Genomic DNA, 21,204 nt, shown 5'->3' with positions numbered 1-21,204 from the left:
CTATTGATGGCAGAAGTGAGTCAAGCAAAGTAAAGCAATATGGTTATTGCTTTCTTGTTGAATTCTATTGCATTTTTAGAAAGGATATACTCCTTTTAGCTTCATTTACTGAACTGTTGTTGTTTATCGAGATAATTAAATGGCTGTGGTTTGTTGAGGACAAAAAATTTAAGTGAACTAAGTGAGACAGTTGGACCTTCAAACAACATAAAAAAATACAGCTTTGATCTGCTCCTGTGATTTTGAATGCAGTCTAGACATGTACCTTGGCTTGTTTACTTGCCTCTACTAATAATCAGCAACCCTTGCAGATACTTACTGCTCATATGCTTCTTGAAAGCATAAATGGACGAGGAAACGCATAGAATCTTTAAAATTGTGATTTTGACTCTGTGAATGGGCCTGGACTTTTGCTTTTAGTGAAAGGTGGGAGTGAGAACATTACGAAAAAAAACTTTCAAAAGAAGCCTTTTACCTTCTGTCATAGTTGCAACTGTGCATTCATGACAATAGCAGAGCTCTTGCAACATGCGGCACCATTGTGTGTAATGATCTATTAAGGCTACTCTGAGTGGAGAAAAATGTTTTTCGGCTCCTTTTCTCCCTGTATGATGGGTGTAAAATGGCGAGGAAAGACACTTCGATTTTCAGAGGTAGACATTTACATTTAATGTTTTCAATACCTGAAAAAATTTAATAAAATTTTATCAATAGAAATGTCACCACTAAACTGCACCATGTTGTCTGTTTGGACAGTTCTCTACTGGAACAAGAAAATTACCATGGGTTCAGACAATATAAGGTATTTTTGTAAGAATAAGCTCTTTATCCTGTTTAGTACTAGAGCTGAACACTCATTATATCCCAATCACATTAAAACATGTGACATGGTGTGAACATGGAAACATGTCTGCTGGTTGAAGAGTTTATCTCAAATGAGGCTGGCAGGCATAGTGTACATGAAAGGAGATGACGTGATTTTTGTCGAGGTCTATATTGGTGCACCATTACCAACTTACCTGAATTGCAATAAAATTTATCTTTAGTGCACTCCAGGCCCATTATAGCGCGTGACGTCATGATAAACTACAAAATCACAAGTGGATGGTGAAAAAATATCCACTTGCAAAGTCACAGTCTTAATGTGTGCTGCAAAAAATGGGTCCTAATTACTTAAGAACAGGTTTCTACTGAAGTCAGTTCTGTAGTGTAGATGATTTGATTTAGATTATGGAGCACCTTTCTGCATACATTTGTACATTGATGAAAAAAATAGCATGGCGGTCTGGACACGTCTAGTAGGTCTAACTCATCACTCATTTTAAATGGCAATATAGCTGATCACACAGCACAGCTGTTGTCGTTAGCCTGCACTTTTGTTTGTTTTGTCAGACTCTGCTGCAGCACAGCAGCTGGTAATGACTATTAGTAGGGTTTTGCGATATCTACCGAATTGGCATATGACGATGTCCACAGTGAAACATCATGATGGATGCTGACATTGTTGTTGGGGGATGGGGATGATGTCTTTTAAATTCAAAATTGATATGAATGGATTAATATTCAGGCATCTTGCTCCCAGTCCTCTCTTGCTGCATGTCTGTAATAGGCCTATCTGTCTATTCTGTCACTCTGACTGTCATCCAAACTGAAACTGAAATCATATGGGCACAAAACCTGCTTTTAAGAATAAAAAGATGTCTGTCATCTTATCAATTGTGACGTTCTTTGAATGAGAATCACTCATGGCATGTGGTGTGGAATCATGATGTTTGTTGTGACAACACAATGTCCGTCGAACATCATCCTTCGGACTATCCCTAACTAATGTTCAAACATGGTGTTTATGTATCAAATTCATAAATAGCAGAGTGAAAAAGAAGCGGTAGGCGAGACATTCGTATTGCAGAGCCAGAGCCAGTGGACATTTCCACACCGGCTAGAATGGCAGCACACTGTCGATGGCAGCACACTGTCGCTGGCAGCCGCGACGGAGAATGAACGTTATGCGGTTACACGGATCCAGTGCTCAATGGCTGTTATATCAGCCTTAAAGTGATTCTGGCCAGAAGTCATAATAAAGATGCTGGTGTAACTGTATGTGCACCCTTAACTTTATTTCACAGTACTTTGTCTGAAAGCAGATAACATAGTATTAAGAAATAAAATAAAAAAAACATATTTTGTGCTCTTGTTTGTTTTGATGCACTTGAACAATTGTTGATCTTTTCAAAGGTTTTATCAACACTCTTTTTATACACAGTGCTACAATATGCAGTATAAAAACATGTTGCTAAATAACTAAATTAACTAGAAACCTGACAGCTCTCAGAAGATACTGAAACGCTTTTACAAAAAATAACAACAAATGGAGACTCGTCAACAGTTTCAACATTGAAATGAAACAAAAGGAAATTTACACTTGTACACATATCCCAAAATCTTAAGGCGGTTGAAATATTAAGTCAGACAACCAAGTTAACACTTCATAAGGTTCTTACATAACACATTCACATCAGGCTCATGAATGCTTCATTTCACATCAATGAATAATATAAGCGTCATGACACACTTACATGAAATGGACGCAGAATTGTGACACAGAAAAAATACAAATGGGTTAACTAATGCCTGCAGTTATTCTTACATACTGAATGACTAATGGCAAAGAGTTGATGAAAAAAACATGTCACCAGACAAATTCATTCCCTCAGGTCAGCCCTGCTATCATATTGCAGACTCTGATCCTCACCTCAACGCAGAGTATGTCTGTCCTGCTTTTCATTTATGTACAGTATATCGAAATGTTTAATATTTATTTCCACGCAAAGTCCTAACATTCCTATGTGAGGCATAACTGCCTAACCCTTAAATAGCTGTTTTTTGCTTTTTAAAACAACACATATTCATGAATATGCAATGAGTCATCATGAGCCTGTTTGGAATAAGTTATAAAAACATCTTACAAAGACAAAGCGTTGATATTTACTCAAAAAAAGTCATGATATACAAATTCACAGCCAGTAAGTCAGAGGATTCAGTTTCACATTCTTAAATTTTACTCTAGCACGTTGATTATTGTCTGGTACGTAGCTTTTATAATATACAAAAAGATTTAACAGCCTAGCAGTTGAAAATAAAATGAAACCTCTCAGCAAGCAACAAGGCCCATCCAAACAACAAACAACTTTCCTGCATTTATCGGATCAGACATTATGCAATATAATACACTGGAAGAAATATTGAAGCAAAGGAAAAAAACACACTCGTTAATAGCATTAAATAAATATTTCCTTACATAAAAGCTGCCATAGACAGATTAGAATATGTATCTGTTACATTCATCCATCGGGCTCTCCTGCAGGAAACAACAGCTGTCTCTACCTAAACAACAGGTGACAAAGTACAGCTGCCTTCCCTTTAAAATGTTAGTGAGTAGGCTTTCAATACCATATCCTGTATGTGGATATTATTGTTTCCCAATGTTTTCACTTAGTAACTGATACAATAAAAAATGGAAAGAAAGTCAACATGGACCTACTACTGTATGTTGTTACGATTCCCAGACCGTGCAGGAATATTGTAAACATTTCAGCTTTTCTACTTTGGTACTAAAGATACAAATGATGGTTCATGAAACAGATGATTGAGACTTTCATTTCAGCATGTAATATACTGCAAAATACTGTTTTGTGTGAAAAAGGGGACATTAAAACTGAATCTTCTGTATCTTTTAAATGCATGTAAAAGCTTAAAAAAAAAAAAGAATTAAAAAAACAGGCGGTGACGGTTAAAATGACAAATGTTCAGACAGGTTTAAAGTGGCCGTTCTTCAGCAACAAGTTAACTCTAAATGAACAGTGCTTCATTTGATGAACCTGATTCATCCACTAATACTTATCCATTTACAATTTACACAGCAAACATTGCAAATATAGATACCCATATCTGTACATAGTTTTTGTTTAATGAAATATATGCAGGGAGGAAAGAAAAGAAAAAGTTAATTTTGAATGAAGGGTCCAGATAATTCCTCAAAAGAATATTGAGGTTTCAGTAGACATATCTTCATATAGTAGTTTAATATTACACAACAGCAAATCCACTGTCACAGGACTTGGCCATGCGATACCCAAAAACCTATAATCCATATATATATATATATATATATATATATATATATATATATATATATATATATATATATATTATTAATTTGCAATATATTTTCTCTTTAATAGATAAAAGTTTTCCCGATGAATGCTTTACATAATATTACAAATTTAAATACTCTTTACCCCATTTTACTCACAGTCAAAAGAGAATGTGAGTGAGTAGTTGATTATAATATGGAAGTTTCCATTGATTCAATTGTCAGATGAGGTTCTTGTGTCTTTTCTGCAATGTGTGGTCCATTTTAAAACCCCTAAAGAGGTTATGACTTCTGTTGGGATGATACACCTTTCCAGTAGTCTAAAATATCATGCAGGTCCTCATCCTTTGCAAACTGGACTTTCTTACGCAGTGCATGGCCCGCAGCCATGTATTCCTCATCTTTGTGCCGTTTTCGGTGGAGTTTGAATCGCTCCCAGATGCTGTGTGAAGGTTTGCAGTAGTATTCGGGACTGGAGGAGTAGCTTAGATTGTGATACTGAGATGACAGCTGGGAATATGCTAAGTCTCTGCTGCGGGAGTGAGTGAGAGGCTCCAACATGGAGGACTTGTGGCTGTCAGGTCTTTCAAGCTCCTCTATCTGAGCATCGGGATATGAGTGCCGGTGGTCATAATGACGGATCTTCTCTGCCTCAGCCCTCAGGATGGCGGCAGCAGGTGTTACAGTGAGCATGGTCTCTCCTGTTGGGGAGGTTTTCTCTATGTACTTGGATTCAGAGCGATAAGGCCTGGGACTTCGCATGGGCCCTCCTGTGGCAGTGCTGGGCCTCTTTGGCGAGACATCAGAGGTCCGATGCCTCTGCAGAGAGTGGTGATAGCTGTCCGTATACGCTGGGGAAAGAAGGCCAGATTTACTCTGTGGGTGTTCTGATATTAGTACGAGCTGGGGCTCTGCAGTGGAGACTGCTCCAGATTTCCCTTGAAAAGATGTGGATTCTGACTTTAGAGCGTCTATACAATTGTTAATTATCTGATTGACCTTATCCACCTCTTTTGCAATGGTTGAAATCTCTGCCACTGACCCCTGGCTATTCCCAGCCATTCCCATGTCACACTCCCTGCGTTCATGGTGGTCCATGCTTCGCACCTCCATGTAATTTCCTTTCATCATTTTAGGAGTATCACTTATCTCTTGAAATTTGTACTGCTCCATTTCAGCTGCAGATGGTAAGTACGGCATACGTGCCATGCTCTCCCCGGCCAACAGCTGCTTCTGCGACATTCGAGAAATAGTCGCTCCCTCCAGTTCTTGTCCGTATTTGAGTTCTATTATATTTTTCTTCAGGCTACCTGTTTTTTTGTGCTTTTCATCTTGCTGACGCTTTCTTCGCAAGCAATAGTAGACCACACCCAGAAAAATGACCATGCTAAAGAGGCAGCCCAAGATTGTCATAATGTAGTGAGTAGCAGTTGCATTGTTTACAACTCTATCCTTTCCATTCCAAGGACCAGTAGTGAGTGTCAGACAAGTGTGGTTGTGTCTTAGAGAATTACGTATCGAAGCAACACAGTATGTGTAGTTAGTGTGTGGTTTAAGGGTTTTTAGTTCAATGTCCTCCTTTATATCTTTCAGGTTTTGAATATCTGTGAAAAAGCTGTTGTTGTACTGAACCAGGATGTACATCTTTTTGTAGGGGTGAGGAATCTGAACCGTGATGATAGCACCTGTATTTGATACTTGCTTCAGTTTCATCAGAAGGTTTCCTTCCACATCATTGTAGGTTGTACTGATGGTAATGTCTTCTGGTTCCGTGCCTGAGGGACAATCTTCCAGCCCACAGAGTGTGGAGTCTGGCACAGGTGTTGTGGGCTCAATGGGCACAGAAATAAATGGAGTCACATAGTCCTCAGTACACACAGTGGTGAGCATGTGAAGCGCATTTTTATATTTTGGATTGTTTGGATTCTGGCTCAATAAACTATAACCAGAGACATCAGGTGGGGAGTCGCAGACCATCCGCTCATTCGTCCTGTTTGGGAAAACGGTGAGCCATTTGACAAAACCAAATAATTCACAAGAGCAGTTGAAAGGGTTGGTGTACAGCTCGCAGGTGGTTAGTTTAGTCAAACTTGTAAACGTGGACCCGTCTAACTGCTGGATTCGGTTCATGGAGAGGTCAATGTTCTCAATGTTGGGGCATTCCCAAAAGGCATTGGGTGTCACAGTCTCAATCAGGTTGGCCTGGAGGTAGAGGTACTGCAGCTTTCCTAAACCTCTGAGGATGCCCTCTGTCAGATTCCGCAACTTGTTGAAGCCCATTTGAAGGACTTGTAAGTTAAACTGAGCAGAAAAGGCCCCATCATCTATGTAGGAGATTTCATTCTTTGTTAGGTTCAGGTAGGTCAAGTTGGCAAAGCGACTAAGGGCAGAATAATGGATACTTTTGATTTTGTTTTCATTCAGACGAAGGTCCACAATGGTGCTGTTGATATGCTGTGGGATGGCCTCATAAGGTGGTTGATTTTGGCTACAAATTGCAAGCCATACAAAGCCCTTTTCCCCCTCAATTAACCAGCAGTCTCCACTGACTCTGCCAATATGAGTCAAATATACAATGGCTACAGACCAAAACAAGGCACTCATTACCATGCCTGAGCTGCAGGCCATTGGTGCTTTTCTAAGAGTCATGTACAGGGCCAAAAAAATGAGAGAGGTGATACTACTGTGTTTTCAGTGGAGCTGAGACAATCCTGGAAAATCAGCTGGTTGTTCAACTGTTCTCCGGGCCAGAAACAATCCTTTTATTTGTCTCCTTCTCATTGATGGATGGTATTGTCCCCATGTACCAATCAAAACATTTTTTAAGAATCTGCCCTTACACTGAGTTTCTTTCATTGAGGTTTGCCTGCAGTGAAGTTGTGGTAATGCTTAAAAGATATTTCACCGTCTCAGGTTGGCTTGTGCTTTTCTTCTTAGAGGTTACCATCATTAAATGGTCTCATCTTATTGTTTCTGCCCCTGTCTTCCTTTCTTCTTTATGTGCACGGAGGAATAACCTGCAAAAGACAAGAACACATAGTTGACATGAATTACATTTTATCAGGATAAGAAATTTACTTCTACTGCATATGTTGGTAATGAAATTTTGCATTCAAAGCCCAGGATTCATGTTTACAGCATGCCCTCCTTGTTTATGTCCCACCAATTATTTTGTACAATTTAAGAGGTGTTTGCAGTCCCTGTGGCAGACTGCAATTTGAGGAAACCATTGGCCAATTACCATTTGACAGGTTGGGAAAGGCAGGTCCCTGTTTTCACACCATTAACCTGAGGACTGTCAGACGCAACAATGTTAAGAAGCTGCATTACATCAATTATACAACACGACATGAAATTACACTTTGGATCAATGTATTTAGGATTTTCCTCTGAAAACCTTTCATGCATAAATTGAAATACTTTTGTGCACTGATTCAGAAACAAACAACAGAAAAGAGCCTATGGTGTCATTACTGGATCATCCTAAATTAAATTAAGTTCGTTTGCAAAGGGAGCCATGGTTGTAAAAATGGGAACATTCTTGCTCTCTAATCTGCAGAGGCCACTGCAGAAAGAAAATCCCCCAAAAATATTTTCTTTTATGATGTTCTTTTCTTGTTAATCTTGCTTCTCAAATACAAAATACAGCATATGACATCCTTAGACCATTTGCTTTTGAACCCATCATCTGGTTTTATTGTTTATGCAGTCTCATACAATAGCTAATACCAGTTATAATAACAGTTTATGCAAATGCTTTGCATTTCATACAAAGCAATCCTATGTAATTTTAGCTGAACAGCAGCCACTCTCGATACAAGTGACAATTACAGGATAATGATATATATACTAAATAAACAAAAATATATGGTAACAATAGCACGAGTAAAGAAGAGTCCTACAGTCAGCAAACTGACCCTTTGTCAGTTACACAGGGATATCTATCAAATGTTTGCTAACATTAGCCACTCTGAGCTACTGGTGGTTATACCAGACCAATTAAGGTTGTAGCAGTAAAACCTAAGTGTATTGAACTTAAGCAATAAAACACACCCCTGTTATGTGTTCAACTTCTAATTTTGAAAAGGATAAATGTGCTATCTTTCAAAAGTTATAGCGTTGCTTTAAAGTATAGTGATTATAGTTCTTTCAGTAGATGGATTCAGAGCCCAACCGTATTCTCTACCATCACTAAATCACATTATTACAGCCTTCAACAGCATTTTAATTGTTAATGGGTCAACGTATGGCTACTGACATGAAAAAATAAAATGAAAAAAATAATATAATGCCGCCTGCTGCTCAAATATGAGGTAGTGCTTGACTGAAATCACCAATAATAATTTTTAAAATGCAGCAAGGGGATGTTTGTACTCAATTGCAGGTTGGACGATGTTTGTGTAGAAATGGAATTTGTTATCTGATATGATTGTTTCATCCACAGCATAGTTAATAGATTTATTCTAATCAGTGGAACCTTCATTATTTCTTTAGACAATTTAGGATTTATTTGTAGCTCTCAAATCAACTTACTGTTCAAATATAATTAAATTAAGTCGTTAACACTACCCTTTCTGAAGGTGATTCAATTATTTCCTCCACTGTTCAATGTCATTTACACCATTTTACATATCTAGTGTAGTTAACAGAAATGATAACATTAAATCATACATTTTAAATTTTATTTGTTTAAGTAGTTAAACAGAGACGGTAGTTACACAGAGACAGAGACTACTGTTGGGCAACATCAGAAATATTTAAGCTTAGTATTTACAATGATCTTGTAATAAGCACTAAATTGTAATTAGAGTATGAATCAAAATGTGCATCAACCCAGAGATATTGATATGTGTAGTAATCTATTCTTCTCTTTTAGTTCACCAGTTCTGCCTCTGACAAAGGCCAAAATGAGTTGTCTTGTGAAGGGGACACAGGGGGTCAGAAGGTGCTTTGGTGGACACGGCTCTTCACAACAGGGATAATCACTGTTAGAATAGAATACATGTGACAGTTTGTGGCTGAGAGAATATACTTCAAGTTGAAAACCCCACCTGCCATTGTGGACCTAAAGGCCATTCCCGCTGTCTTTTGACCTTTTTCTGAGTTAAATTTATCATATTGGTGTGGTTTTCCTCATCATACACCAATTTGAGCAGTGTCTGCACTGAATTATAATCACTAATTTGTCATATTTGTTTGGCCCTAAATAGTATTGGTATTGACTGGGGACCAGCACCAGTTCTGAGGCCAATGCATCCAGGTGCTGAAGCCAGTATGAATGTATACGATTCCCAGAGGTACTGAGCTGGGGTGGGTGTGTGTCTGTTTTGGGTTTTACCCATCCACCTAATTAGGGTTCAATCCCAGGATCTTCTTGCAGTGAGGTGACACTGCTAACCACTTAACCACTGTACCAACTAATAACAAATCCCTGTGGTTTCCAAACAACCCTAACACACATTGACAAAAGTACATAAGAACTGCATGCTTCATGTTACATTAGAATTACAATTGAATGAATAATAAATGATAACAGAATGATATTGGGGAAATATTCATTCAGCAGCTCTGAATCCCCTCTAACAGTAAACACTGTGCTGTATGCTGATAAACTGATACAGAATCAGTACATTGGAGCATTTATGATGTAATCTGATGCATGTTTCACATAGATTTTGATTGGCCTAGAGGGGGAGATTATATGTGAATCTATAGCTCATAGTTTAGCCTTGTTGTGATTGTATTCCACACATTTACTATAAATGGGGAAGCTGGTATGTCTTCATTGCCAATTCACTCTTTCTGCCTTCCTAGTCCCACTCTTTACCAAATGTGGTAAAGGAATGCATAATACAGAAAGCTGTTTTTCTATGTGGTTTATGTATTGAATACATTTGTATTTTGTTAAGTGGCAGTTAGCATGAAGATTTTATTGGCAATATGAGTGTGACAAAGTTCCACAACTGAGGGCAGACCTTGCCACTGAATGTCAGTCCTGTGCAACTACAGCTAACTGCAATGCTGTATCCATACTAGGGCTGCTAGAAATAGAACCGACGTCTATTTTTCACACGACATGCAAGCGTGTTGGAAGTGTTTCCAGGCAAAATAGAATAGGAAAAAGATGTTGATATATCGTTTAGACACGAATACATATTAATAAATGACATGGTGATGTTTGAAAGCCTCTAGGTTTTGATATAAATGCAGATATAAATGTAATAAAAAAAAATCGATTTTCTAATATTGCACCTGTCAATACAGAACGAAATATTCTGTAGCCTATTTTTCTGTCAATACTGCCGACGTTGTCTTTGCTGTAATCAAATCAGTATATATTTATGTTTAACATGGTATTTCATTTTATCAATGGGAAACATACATGTGTTCAGACAAGGCTAGCAGCAGCAGCTGGTGCATAAGAACCATGTTTTAATTGCAATTCTCCTTGGTTCACACAATGCTAAGAAATCATCTGCTATTGGGATGTGATGATCAAGTAAAAGCTTTGGTAAGCTGTTCAAGTGCAGATAAAGAGGAGAAATAAATGCTGTGGTGGAGGACACTGGAACAGAATGTCAAAGGCTGCCATTACAAAAACACCTTCCTGGCGACAAAGGAGCAGCGGCAGAGGAGCGTTGAAGTAAAGAACACTCTCAAAGACCCTGGGAGGAAAGAGGTTCCAAATCAAATGTTCCATGAAATGAATATGAAAAAATACAGCTCTGCAGAATATCTGGCAAGGCAAAGGATCTCTTAAAGAAAACCTGTGCCTTGTTATTATTCCCCAGTCCCTGACCTTTATTGCAAATTCCGCATGGCAGAGACTGAACTCATCTGACCTGATCTCCACCTGCTCACAGCGTGGCACTGGTGCAAGATCCTTCAGCGGTTAAATGCAAGTTAAGTTAACAGAGTGTCTATTTGCACCCCCGGTACGAATAGCCTCGGCCACACAGCTGAGCTCACACCCTTTTCACACCCTGTGACGTAACAACAAAAACACGTTGCTCGCGTGCACCAAAATCATGGCGGACGTTCATCTTCCTTGACAGCAGAAACTGGCATATTAAGAAAGTTTTGTCTCTAAAGTTGCACTTTCTGTCTTCAGTGAAAGCATACAACCGTTAGTTTGTTAGTTAGTACCTTTTTTTTGTATACACTATGGTTACCTAGCAACCGATGCTTGACGACATCAAGTGGTAAACAGTTGTCCAACACTCTGAAAGAACTGTTGGGTGAGTGGTTGGAACACTGAATGTTGGCCTGGGAGTCTGGAGTTTGATTCCCTGGTGAGGTGATCTTATTTATTTTTTCATTTTGGATTGGATAATTTGCATGCCATTGCGCAAGTCAGGGCCCGCGAAGGCAAACTTTTTTTTGCAGGGTGGTAGGGGAAGACTCATGAATATTCATTAGGGACTCATCCCTGAATGGCTAGTACTCGTTGCCTGCTCTGGTTGCGTTGGTTAGGTTAAGGCAAGAGGAGTGGGATTGGTTATGGTTAGGGTAAGAATGTAGGGCGAGCAAATCAGTGATGAGTTCCCTAATGAATATTAATGAATCTTCCCCTACCACCCTGTAAAAAAAAAATATCGTGGCCCACGCAAGTGTATGTATTAGCAGCCCTCTGAACTGAAGTGTGCGAAATATTGGACAATGCAACGATAATATTCCAAAAAGGTGTAATACATGAGTAGTATGGATAAATGTGTGTAAATATATGCCAAGGTACTGTAAATGCACAGGGATGCAAATAACATACATTGATATTTGTACCAGACGGGGTATTAATAGAACACATTGCTGTGTGCACCGGCGGGGTACGAATAGCATTCATTTCTAATTGCACCAGGGCACGAATAGTACTTCTAATTGCACCAGAGTACGAATAGCATACACTGCTAATTGTACCAGGGGTGCAAATAGCCTCACCCTAAAGTTAAACCTGAGCAGTCTCCTCTCATTTAGAATGCATTGGCTGTTTTGTTTGTCCACAGTGACTCACTCTAGTGAGCCTCCAAATGATTCACTGCCTCACCACTGAAAGCCATGCATAAATTACAGCCACGCTAGTTCCCTGTGTTAGGGTTAACACAAATGCACACAAGCATACTCACAATGATAGGTGATACTGTAGTTTTTGCGTATAGATTTTGAATTCAAACGCTGTATTTTTTACCCTTGCACTTTTCCCAAAGAATCCACAGCATATGCCAACAAAAACGCCTGCGGTGTTGAGTTGTTCAGGGATAAACAAAGCAACCAACGACATTAAAATATATTTTTTAATGCTTTGGTTTCATGCAAATCACATCATACTGTATATGCAGATCTTCAAGGGAGCCTAAGGCAAGGTATGTGGCCTTATGAGAGCTTACGTCTACTTGCCACCACAAACCTACTTTCCATAATGGCAGCAATCTGTATGGTCCAGTGCTAGCCCTGTGTGCAGCAGGCCAGAACACCCAAGGCATCAGAGCCTAGTATATTCCCCTATCAGACACAGGCAGCCATTCCACAGTCTCTTTTCCATTTAGGCTTTATGCGCTGGGTAATGAAGGCTTTTCTTTTTATTTTCCTCTTCTGTGGATAACCTATTGAAACCCTGCTCTTGAAGAATGATTCAAACGCTGCCTTGTAAATTTTGGTTCCAGTTGCTCAGGGCCTGTTCATACTTCACTTCTACTCAGTAAATCATTGCTTCTTTTTTATGAAAAAAGGCTACAAAACATCACAGAGGCAGCTGTAAATGTGTGTTGAGGTCTATCTTGAATATAACTATTTCTGCCAACATGTAAAGCAACTAAATTTGAGCGGAGAATCTATCTCTTTTTGGAGTCGTCCAGTGAAAAATCACACAAGAGTTTGAATGCTGATATGGCCTCCAAGGAGAAGATTGAAGTAGGCGTTGTGATAGTGACAGGTTGGATCGTACTTTAGAGGGAATCTCTCAGCTGCAGTGGCTCTATGTGTGTCTGGTTGGAGTCTTTAAACATAAAGCAAAAGTCTTCTCTCACACAGAGCCTCAGGAGTGCTGCCTTGCCACAAAAGCCAGTGCTTCAAGGCAAACTTTGACGGAAGCTCCAGAACGCCACATTGAGAAAAACGATCTTGAAACTACTTTGTCTCCTTCCCAACAAACAGTCATATATTGTATGCAAACCAACCGGACTGCACCTCACCGCCCTCTGGCTATCTCTGCCTCTCAGTCCCCTTCTGTTTGCCAGCGTGTCCGTCAAAACAATTTCACTGTGCATACTAAATGGATATTTTTCTGTTCTATCTCCCAGTGTCTACAAAAGCGTGATATCTAAGGATCTGTTTTTACTGTTTGAGGCCCTGCTTTTTCTTGTTTCTACCCGTGCTTCCTATCTTGTTTTTTGTGAAGGTGCCTCAATCTCAGAGGACCCTCCTCATCCATACCAATGACTGCCCTTTATTTGATGCCATTGAAAATGCATGCACTTCTTGCTGGGAAGAATGAAATAAAGATTGGAAACCAGAAGTGTAGAATCAATTGAGTTTAAATGGAACTTCTTCTCTTGGGGAAGGAAAACATTGTGCTCATTGAGGTACTGAATTGCTTTTGAGGGAAGGAGAATGAGGGCACGTATGCATGGGTTATATCAGAGCATATTAAACTCATACATTAATTACGATGGGAATATTGCCTGGCAAAAAAATGATGGTCCTGTCTTCATTAAATACTGTTTGCTAAAGGTTCAGCACTTTTCATGGCTTCAGTGATATACTTGTTGGACTTAGTGTGTCTTTTCTAGTAGACAGGAGCTCAGAAAATGGAGTTTTTAGTTAGTATAACCTATATATATTATATACCTATAACTTATCTTCTAAGTGAGGGATATAGTGAGGAATATTGAATGCCAACTTAATAACCTTGATAGACAAAGCCTTTTATTCCCGCATGACTATTGGAATTGCTTCCTCACATAAAACCGAGTTAGAGGAAGCTTTCAGCATTATCTCAATATGGAAATTGAAATGTATTCATTTGAAACCGGGACAATGCACAAATAAACATTAAACTTGTAATACAAGAGAATATGTCTTGGGCCAGGTTATAGCAACAATTGTTAATTTCCACCTGTAGTCCCTGAGGCTGAACTAAAGTAATAAATGTAGTGATAATGTACTGTACTTGGTTTTGAAAACATTTGAAAACACACATTTTTAGAAATATTTGCTTTAACAGTGTCGGCCTGATTCTCCACAATAAAGTAAGAAAAAGCTGAAAAGGTGGCACCCAAACACCAGATAGTAACACAAGCAACGATAACTAGTTGTTTCGCTGCCTATTGTTAACTGTCATTGCCGCATGATGCTCACTCAAATGCTGTAGAGAACACCCGCCCGTCTGGGGAGTGTGTCCACTATCATTTCCACCCTACATTATACATTACTAATTTATAATTGTTGAAGAAACAAATCCAAAGAATACACAAATCTTTATTTTTATTTTTCCCAATAATCCTAGATTTATTAAAGTTTCGCAGAGACGAATTAAGGACAAGTAACATACTTTTGCTGCCAATTACTACTGGTCCCTGCTAATTAGCTTCAAATTGGCATCAGGATAATAAGTATTGCTGAAGTGTGGGTAGATCTGAATTAATGCTGATGATACATTAGTGCTTTTTGGATAATTAACGTATTGAGAGCTAAGGTTAGGCTAATACAGATTTGCACAGGCATTCTGTATTTGAAACTGGTCTATTGGAAAGTTATGCAGTCCACCAACTACTTAGTATTCCACACAGGTGTCATACTTTGTAAAACTTTAAATGACTTACTGCCCTGCCATCTCTTGTAAATTCCCAATATCTCACTCTATTGTTCTTTAGTGTATCAAGAGTCCTTCAGGAGGCTCGTGAACTAGTATGATTCAAGCTCCGACGAGAGCAAAAAATCTCATTACAAACTAAAAGCTCTACTTTGGGTGACACCTCTTATGTCAAGATGATAAGCCATGGAGAGTGGTGTGGAATCACATCGCACTGATGAAGACCGATGCATCATTTAAACCCTGCAGGAGAATTAAAGCAGCCTGGCACAATAGTTAGCAGAAAAGTGAATCCTGCTCAACCTTTCACAGTTCTTTCTTTAAAATGAATGCTGTGATCTCTGCACTGTACTGTATTCTATAACAAAACCGTAACAGTTCAGCTCCACAGGATGCATACTGAACAGGGGAAAAGGCAACTGGCCTATAGAGATCATTTATCACAGGGACAGGAGCTAAGAAGAATTTAATTTAATTCTGTACGTTTGAAAGTAAGATACAACTTGGAATAACACCTGAAGGTTTAAATGCAATTTTCCAGGCCATCAACTGACCATCAACCCGGCACGTCATTTTGGCCTCCAAGCCAAAGCATCTGCCAGCAATGTCTCTAGCTGCTGACTCATGACATGTCGAACTAAAGTGTGCAGCCCTCAGCAGGAAGTTATGGGAAGCTCACTACTCTACTGGATTTAACAGGATTGCTGCGTGTCAACTTCTTTATGTTTTTATTAATATCTTATATTTAGAGAATTGATAAAAGTTCATGTGCTGACAAAAGCTGTGATAAGAATCGCTCTCCTTATCTTTGTCAATTACCTCGCCTTGCTGAACCCAGGTTTCCCCACCAATTAATCTTCAGAAAGTGACTGGAGCTAATTCAATTATGCTGTACTGCAGGACCATGCTTTTGACTGACAGGTCAACCTGCCTCGGTGTTCTGATTGACAGGCTGTGAACAGAAGAGCAGCCATTCCCTGTGCTGAAAGTTTATATCTGTCTGACCAGACAGACTATCTGACACATTAAGGAAGAGGACATTATCACTTTGAGATTATCTCCACAAGGAGTTTAACTCAATTCATCTACATCTTGAAGAGTTAGCTTGGCTTCCCGGGAATTTCAATTTTTTATCTTTTTGCCCTCATTTACACAAATCCAGTCAGGACACTCGCGCCAGGGTTTTAACCATTTATTGCAGCTATATGCATTTTACTTTGGCGGTGTGGCTCTGCTTATGTGATGCTCTCTCAGGGGGATTGTCTGTGTCAAACTTGCTCAGATTTGTCAGATTTTGTCAATCCATCCATGGGAGGTGAATTTAAGATTGTGGTGGTCAGTGACAGCAGATAGGAGCGGCAGTAGCAACAGATTCATGAAGCAGGAGTTTCAATACATTAGTTTAGTGTGTGGGGGGATAATGACTCCCTGAACCTACAGTGTGAGCTCCTTTGTACAGGACCAAAAAGGAGTATCACAGTTGGACAAGATGACAGGATAAAAATCAATCTGTGTAAGCAAGAATGTTAGTCCGAATTTACTGGCACTACAATTTGATCCATCTATGATGAGTGCAGGAATCATAGGAAACACGGGGGAAGGCAAATGAAAACAGCCACCTTGTGCAATGTTAGGAAATAAAACTGTCTCTTCCTTGAAAGGGAAGTTATTGTTTCTGACAGGGCAAATTCTCTCAGGCTCAATAAGGGGCAGAGGATGCAACAGCAAGCTGGTGCTTGAATATCACAGGAGTGAAAAGTTTTTTGGTGCACCACAGAAAACAAACTGTCATACAGTAAATAAACGAGATCTCAATACGAGATGACAGGTACACCACTGGGAGGACTATTATCCCAGTTAGGTTGGAGGATGCAGCAAATAAATGCTTTAAATGCTAATGGCCATTAGTGAGATAAACAGACTTAGAATGCTCTGATGACATTGTCAGAATTTGCATTTTTATTGTTGTCCATTTGAATTTACCTCCACAAACGTACATTGTGGGCAAAAAAGGGAGTGTTTGCTTTCCTGATTTTGAAAAAAACAACCATTTCTTCACAAAGGAGTATTGTAGTGTGTATGCAGTAAACAGTGGTTAAAAAAATCACCTTGTGCTTGAGTAGCTCTCACATGCGATGCTATAGTTGTCACCACCGTAATAGTCTGGCTACACCGCACATACATTCTGGGATAGGAGAAAAAAACGCTCTTCTTTAAACCAATCAAAATAGTCTTGGGCGGAGCTATGCTCCAGACGTAGAGAGGGTCGCTCAGCAAAATGGTCTCGGAAAGGAACTTGTTTTGGTGGAACATTTGCACTCCGCAAAAGAAAATACATATAATATAAAATGAAGTTCACTGTTCACTATTTAAATTAGCTGGATACATGGTTAACCCCATTTGCCATTACCAGTATATCGCCGGGTGTACTTTGTCCATAGCAATCCCCACCAATCGGTCCCCAAACGTCCCAGTTAGATAGTAAATGCCGTAAACGTATTCCTTGTAAGTCTTTACAATCATTTCCCAAAAGAACCAAGGAGGCCTGCCTTCTTGCATGATCCAAATTCTCTTCAAAACTTGCCATTTTCAGCGTGTAGCGTGTGTTGATGTTTACTGAAGCGAACAGAGTTTGAGAACAGCCACACACAAAGAGCGGAAGTTGAGGGACACGCGCCAGATGTCAGGCAATTATCCTGGAAATGTACTTCCGTTGATTCAGACTACCGCCGTAACAATACCATTCACAGTTTTTCCCACATGCCTACTCTTTGGCAGAGATTTTATTTGAATATATCATTCTCTATTTCAAGAAGCAGAAGCTTTAATGAGGTTTTCAACAGCAGGTTTCATCACCAGCATTGATAATGCAAGTCCTCCATATAAAAATAAGTGCCTCTTTTTCACAGATGCTCCTCATCTATATTGCCTTTTGCACACTTGTAAAATACTTGTACAAGGGTGTGAAGTCAATAAATGTCATCTCTGTCATGACCTACTAAGGAGATGAGGCAGAGGGAATTATCATTCTACAACAAAGTCTAAAGGTCATTTGACCAGATATATTACATAGTGGACAGGTGCCGGATGTGATTAGTCATTTTGCAGATGAAAGCGTTCACTTTTATCGAGCCCTGTTGAAATGACTGCTGTCAGTCAGACCACACACATTTTGTCTTCACTGTGATACATTTGCATTTTACTGTGCTGTTAAATAGATGCATGGTTTTGTAAAAGGTACAAGTTTGAAAGAGACAACTGTTAATCCATTACTTTTATCAGTCTATTTTAACAATTTGTCCAATATTTGTTTAATTCCAGCTAACTGTTGAGACTTCTCTTGATAACCAGTCCCACCAGCTATTTGTTTTTTTTCTTCATGATATACTTCAGGAATGGTTTATATATGTATAATTATACCTCACATCGCCTGAGCATCACTTATTTTCTTCATCAGTGCCGGTTTCCAATAGCCTTAACACCTACATGTGATTTTACACTGCCTATTAGTAATAATAAGTATGCCTTTTATCTGGAGGTCACCAAAAAAATGTTCACTACAAAATGTGCTCGTAGCTAAATCGGCAGTTTTGTTTGTGTTCATGTCAGTTTGTGTATTGTTAGGCACAGTAACCTTGCCCTTAGAAATGTAGAAATGATGTCACTGTACATGGATGTCAGTGGTCTTTATTCATGAAACACCCACAGCTGTGTTTATTCAGGTTCAGAGTATTTACAACTAGTACAGCTGCTGATTTAAATCACTTCATTCCCTCTCACTTGCTCAAAGTGAATCAATAAATGCAACTGCTCTACAGTAAACCTGGATACACATGAATCTTCTTCCAACTTTGTCCTAAAGTGTCTCTGTGTGTGCTACCTTTTTACCTTTGGGTATTCAACGTTAAATCACTAATGTACTGTTTTCATATCATAGATTTATTACATCTTCAACTAGGTTTTTAAAACACACTGAATGAGTGATTCTTTGTTGGGACTGTACCACAGTCCTGACTCCTGACACATTACCGCCCAAGTTGAACAGTCAGACACTGATACCAATCTATAACCTATTTGAGGTGCAATTTTCGAAAAGAATGAGGGAATAAAGAAGCACAGGGCGATGAAAAACACAGAATCCTGAAATGGTAAGGTCAATTCCTGTTAAATAGAAATAACCAAACTCATGCAGGATATAATGGAAATTATAGATAATGTTTTTTTTAACTGTCATTTAAAAAGTTATGGGAGGGTGAGAGGCAAAGAGAATAAAAGCTAATACATGAATACCTGCAAATAGTTTTTCAAACTACACTGTGACAAAATGATGGTGTGACAGTTTTCTCATTAAGCATCTTATCTCCTGCAATCTTGTTATCTTTCAGACTAAAGAAAACTTCTTAAGAAAATCACTATATAAAATTAAAAGTGCCATAGGAAGCTTCACATCAGTTTTAGCTCCTTATTATGAACAATGACTCACGTGACATTTACCTAATGCAAGAAGGTGAACAAATTATGCTCATTAAATGTATTTAAAGACTCATTTACCAACATATTTTCTTCTATTATTTTAATAATCTTTATGAAATCTGGTACTAGTTTACAGGCTTAAAAACAAAGCTGGATAATGGTTTACAAAAGAAATTAAAAGGTAAATGTCAGAGACATGACGAAAATGAAGGACAATGTTTGACAAGAAGAAACAAAAGCCGCTGTCCAGAGATCCTTCTTTAAAGGAGGGTGGCCTCTGGTTTTTAATCATTCTCTGTAGGCCACAGCCTCAATTATCTCCTCATGTCTCAATCGTAAACATGCCTAAATCTGAGCTATAAACAACACATGCACATGGAGTTTCTTGCATTGCATTAATTTAAATTTCTAAGAGACAGACAGGAAGCTCTGTCTTCTGAGGTCTGACTGAATGAATGGCATGTAATAAGAGGGAAGATTTGAGGTGTCATGATGTGAGAAAAGTCCCTCGTCATGCTGAGAAAGGTGGCGCAGCGCAGCACTATATCAGTGATGTGGAAAAATATCATTAGGAGTCTGTAATGAATGGCTGACAGCTGTCTGTCAAATCTGTGCAGCCCTATTTTAAATTTCATCCATTTTCTCCATGATTGCCTTTCTCATTGCTAAGTCACAGCCTGGCTGCTTCGTCTTTATTAAAACAATATAGGATTTGATCGAAGTCATGGAGATGACATAAGTCACACTGGAGTCTCATTTTGGCTTCTTTTACACATGTATTTGTTGTACAGATGCATTATGGGCTGTAATTGTTTTTTACTTAACCCTATTGTTCCATTTTGTTCCAGACCCACATTAACAGCTGAAAAAACATACTCAGTATTGTTTTATCACCTTGATACTTCATGGCTTTTCCTTATTTTATAAATATGATGGATGTTCATATCCTTTACTATGACTTTCTACACAGCAAAACATCTTCAATATCCAAAATGTGTGTTAATTTGTCTGAATTTAATTGTGTAGAATAACATCATCTTCATCATCATCTCTGTACTCTCTCATTTCTTTGCTTGTTAATGCCGTTTTGGAGAACAAAAGGAATATATATTTGTTAATGTATAGCTCATATAACAAGTCCTAAACCAGTTCCTTATTTGGTTTAAAATCTATATTTTGCCACCTTCTTCAAATGTGCAAGCCCAGTTTGTGGCAAATGGAAGGGTTACCATTTGAATACTTCTGCATACTGCAGACATAAATAACACTGAGGTTTTAACACTGACTGACACAAAGGGACTTGAGCATGCACACGATGTTTACTGAATACATTTTTGGTCTGATTTGGATCCACTCATCTTCTACAGGGCAAAGCCTTAAATATTGCGCTGGCCATATTTCTGATAGATGTAGCTCTCATCACGGAATTAATGGACTGAGGGAGCATCAAGTGAGTAAAGTAATCACAAAAAATGACAGTACATTAGGACTGGTAACAGCCCGGACAGGGCAGTTGGATGACTTCAATTCTGGAATCGCACCAATACAGAACCACAACAGAACCACTGAGGAGGCACCATGTCATATTTTCCTTTATTCTGGTTGAGCACCGTAGATCCCAGTAATAAAAGTTCCCAGTAATAATGTAATCACATCGTTAGTCAAGAAGTGTAAACCAAAACCAGCCATTTACCATTTTAAATATGGAGTTTTCTGCCATGGAGGATGTGGTATATTGCATCGATCTTGCCTAAAAAAACAGACTGGTTTTATA

The 21,204-nt window shown here is 38.8% G+C and overlaps 1 protein-coding gene across 4 annotated transcripts in view; it reads right to left on the bottom strand.

Annotated features, from left to right (window-relative positions):
- Positions 1–4,224: 4,224 nt before the first annotated feature.
- elfn1a (extracellular leucine-rich repeat and fibronectin type III domain containing 1a) overlaps positions 4,225–21,204 on the bottom strand; it is a 77,028-nt gene continuing 60,048 nt past the window's right edge. For all 4 annotated transcript variants that reach the window (XM_039825386.1, XM_039825387.1, XM_039825385.1 and 1 more), the window contains one exon: positions 4,225–7,170. In XM_039825386.1, coding sequence (XP_039681320.1) covers positions 4,436–6,802 — 2,367 coding nt within the window. In that variant the 5' untranslated portion in view covers positions 6,803–7,170 and the 3' untranslated portion in view covers positions 4,225–4,435. The remainder of the gene's footprint in view (positions 7,171–21,204) is intronic.

The sequence above is a fragment of the Perca fluviatilis genome, chromosome 15 (assembly GCF_010015445.1).
Source record: "Perca fluviatilis chromosome 15, GENO_Pfluv_1.0, whole genome shotgun sequence".
In the NCBI taxonomy this organism is placed as follows: domain Eukaryota; kingdom Metazoa; phylum Chordata; class Actinopteri; order Perciformes; family Percidae; genus Perca; species Perca fluviatilis.
Note: the sequence above shows the minus strand (reverse complement) of the source record. Positions and strands in the feature narration are given on the sequence as shown.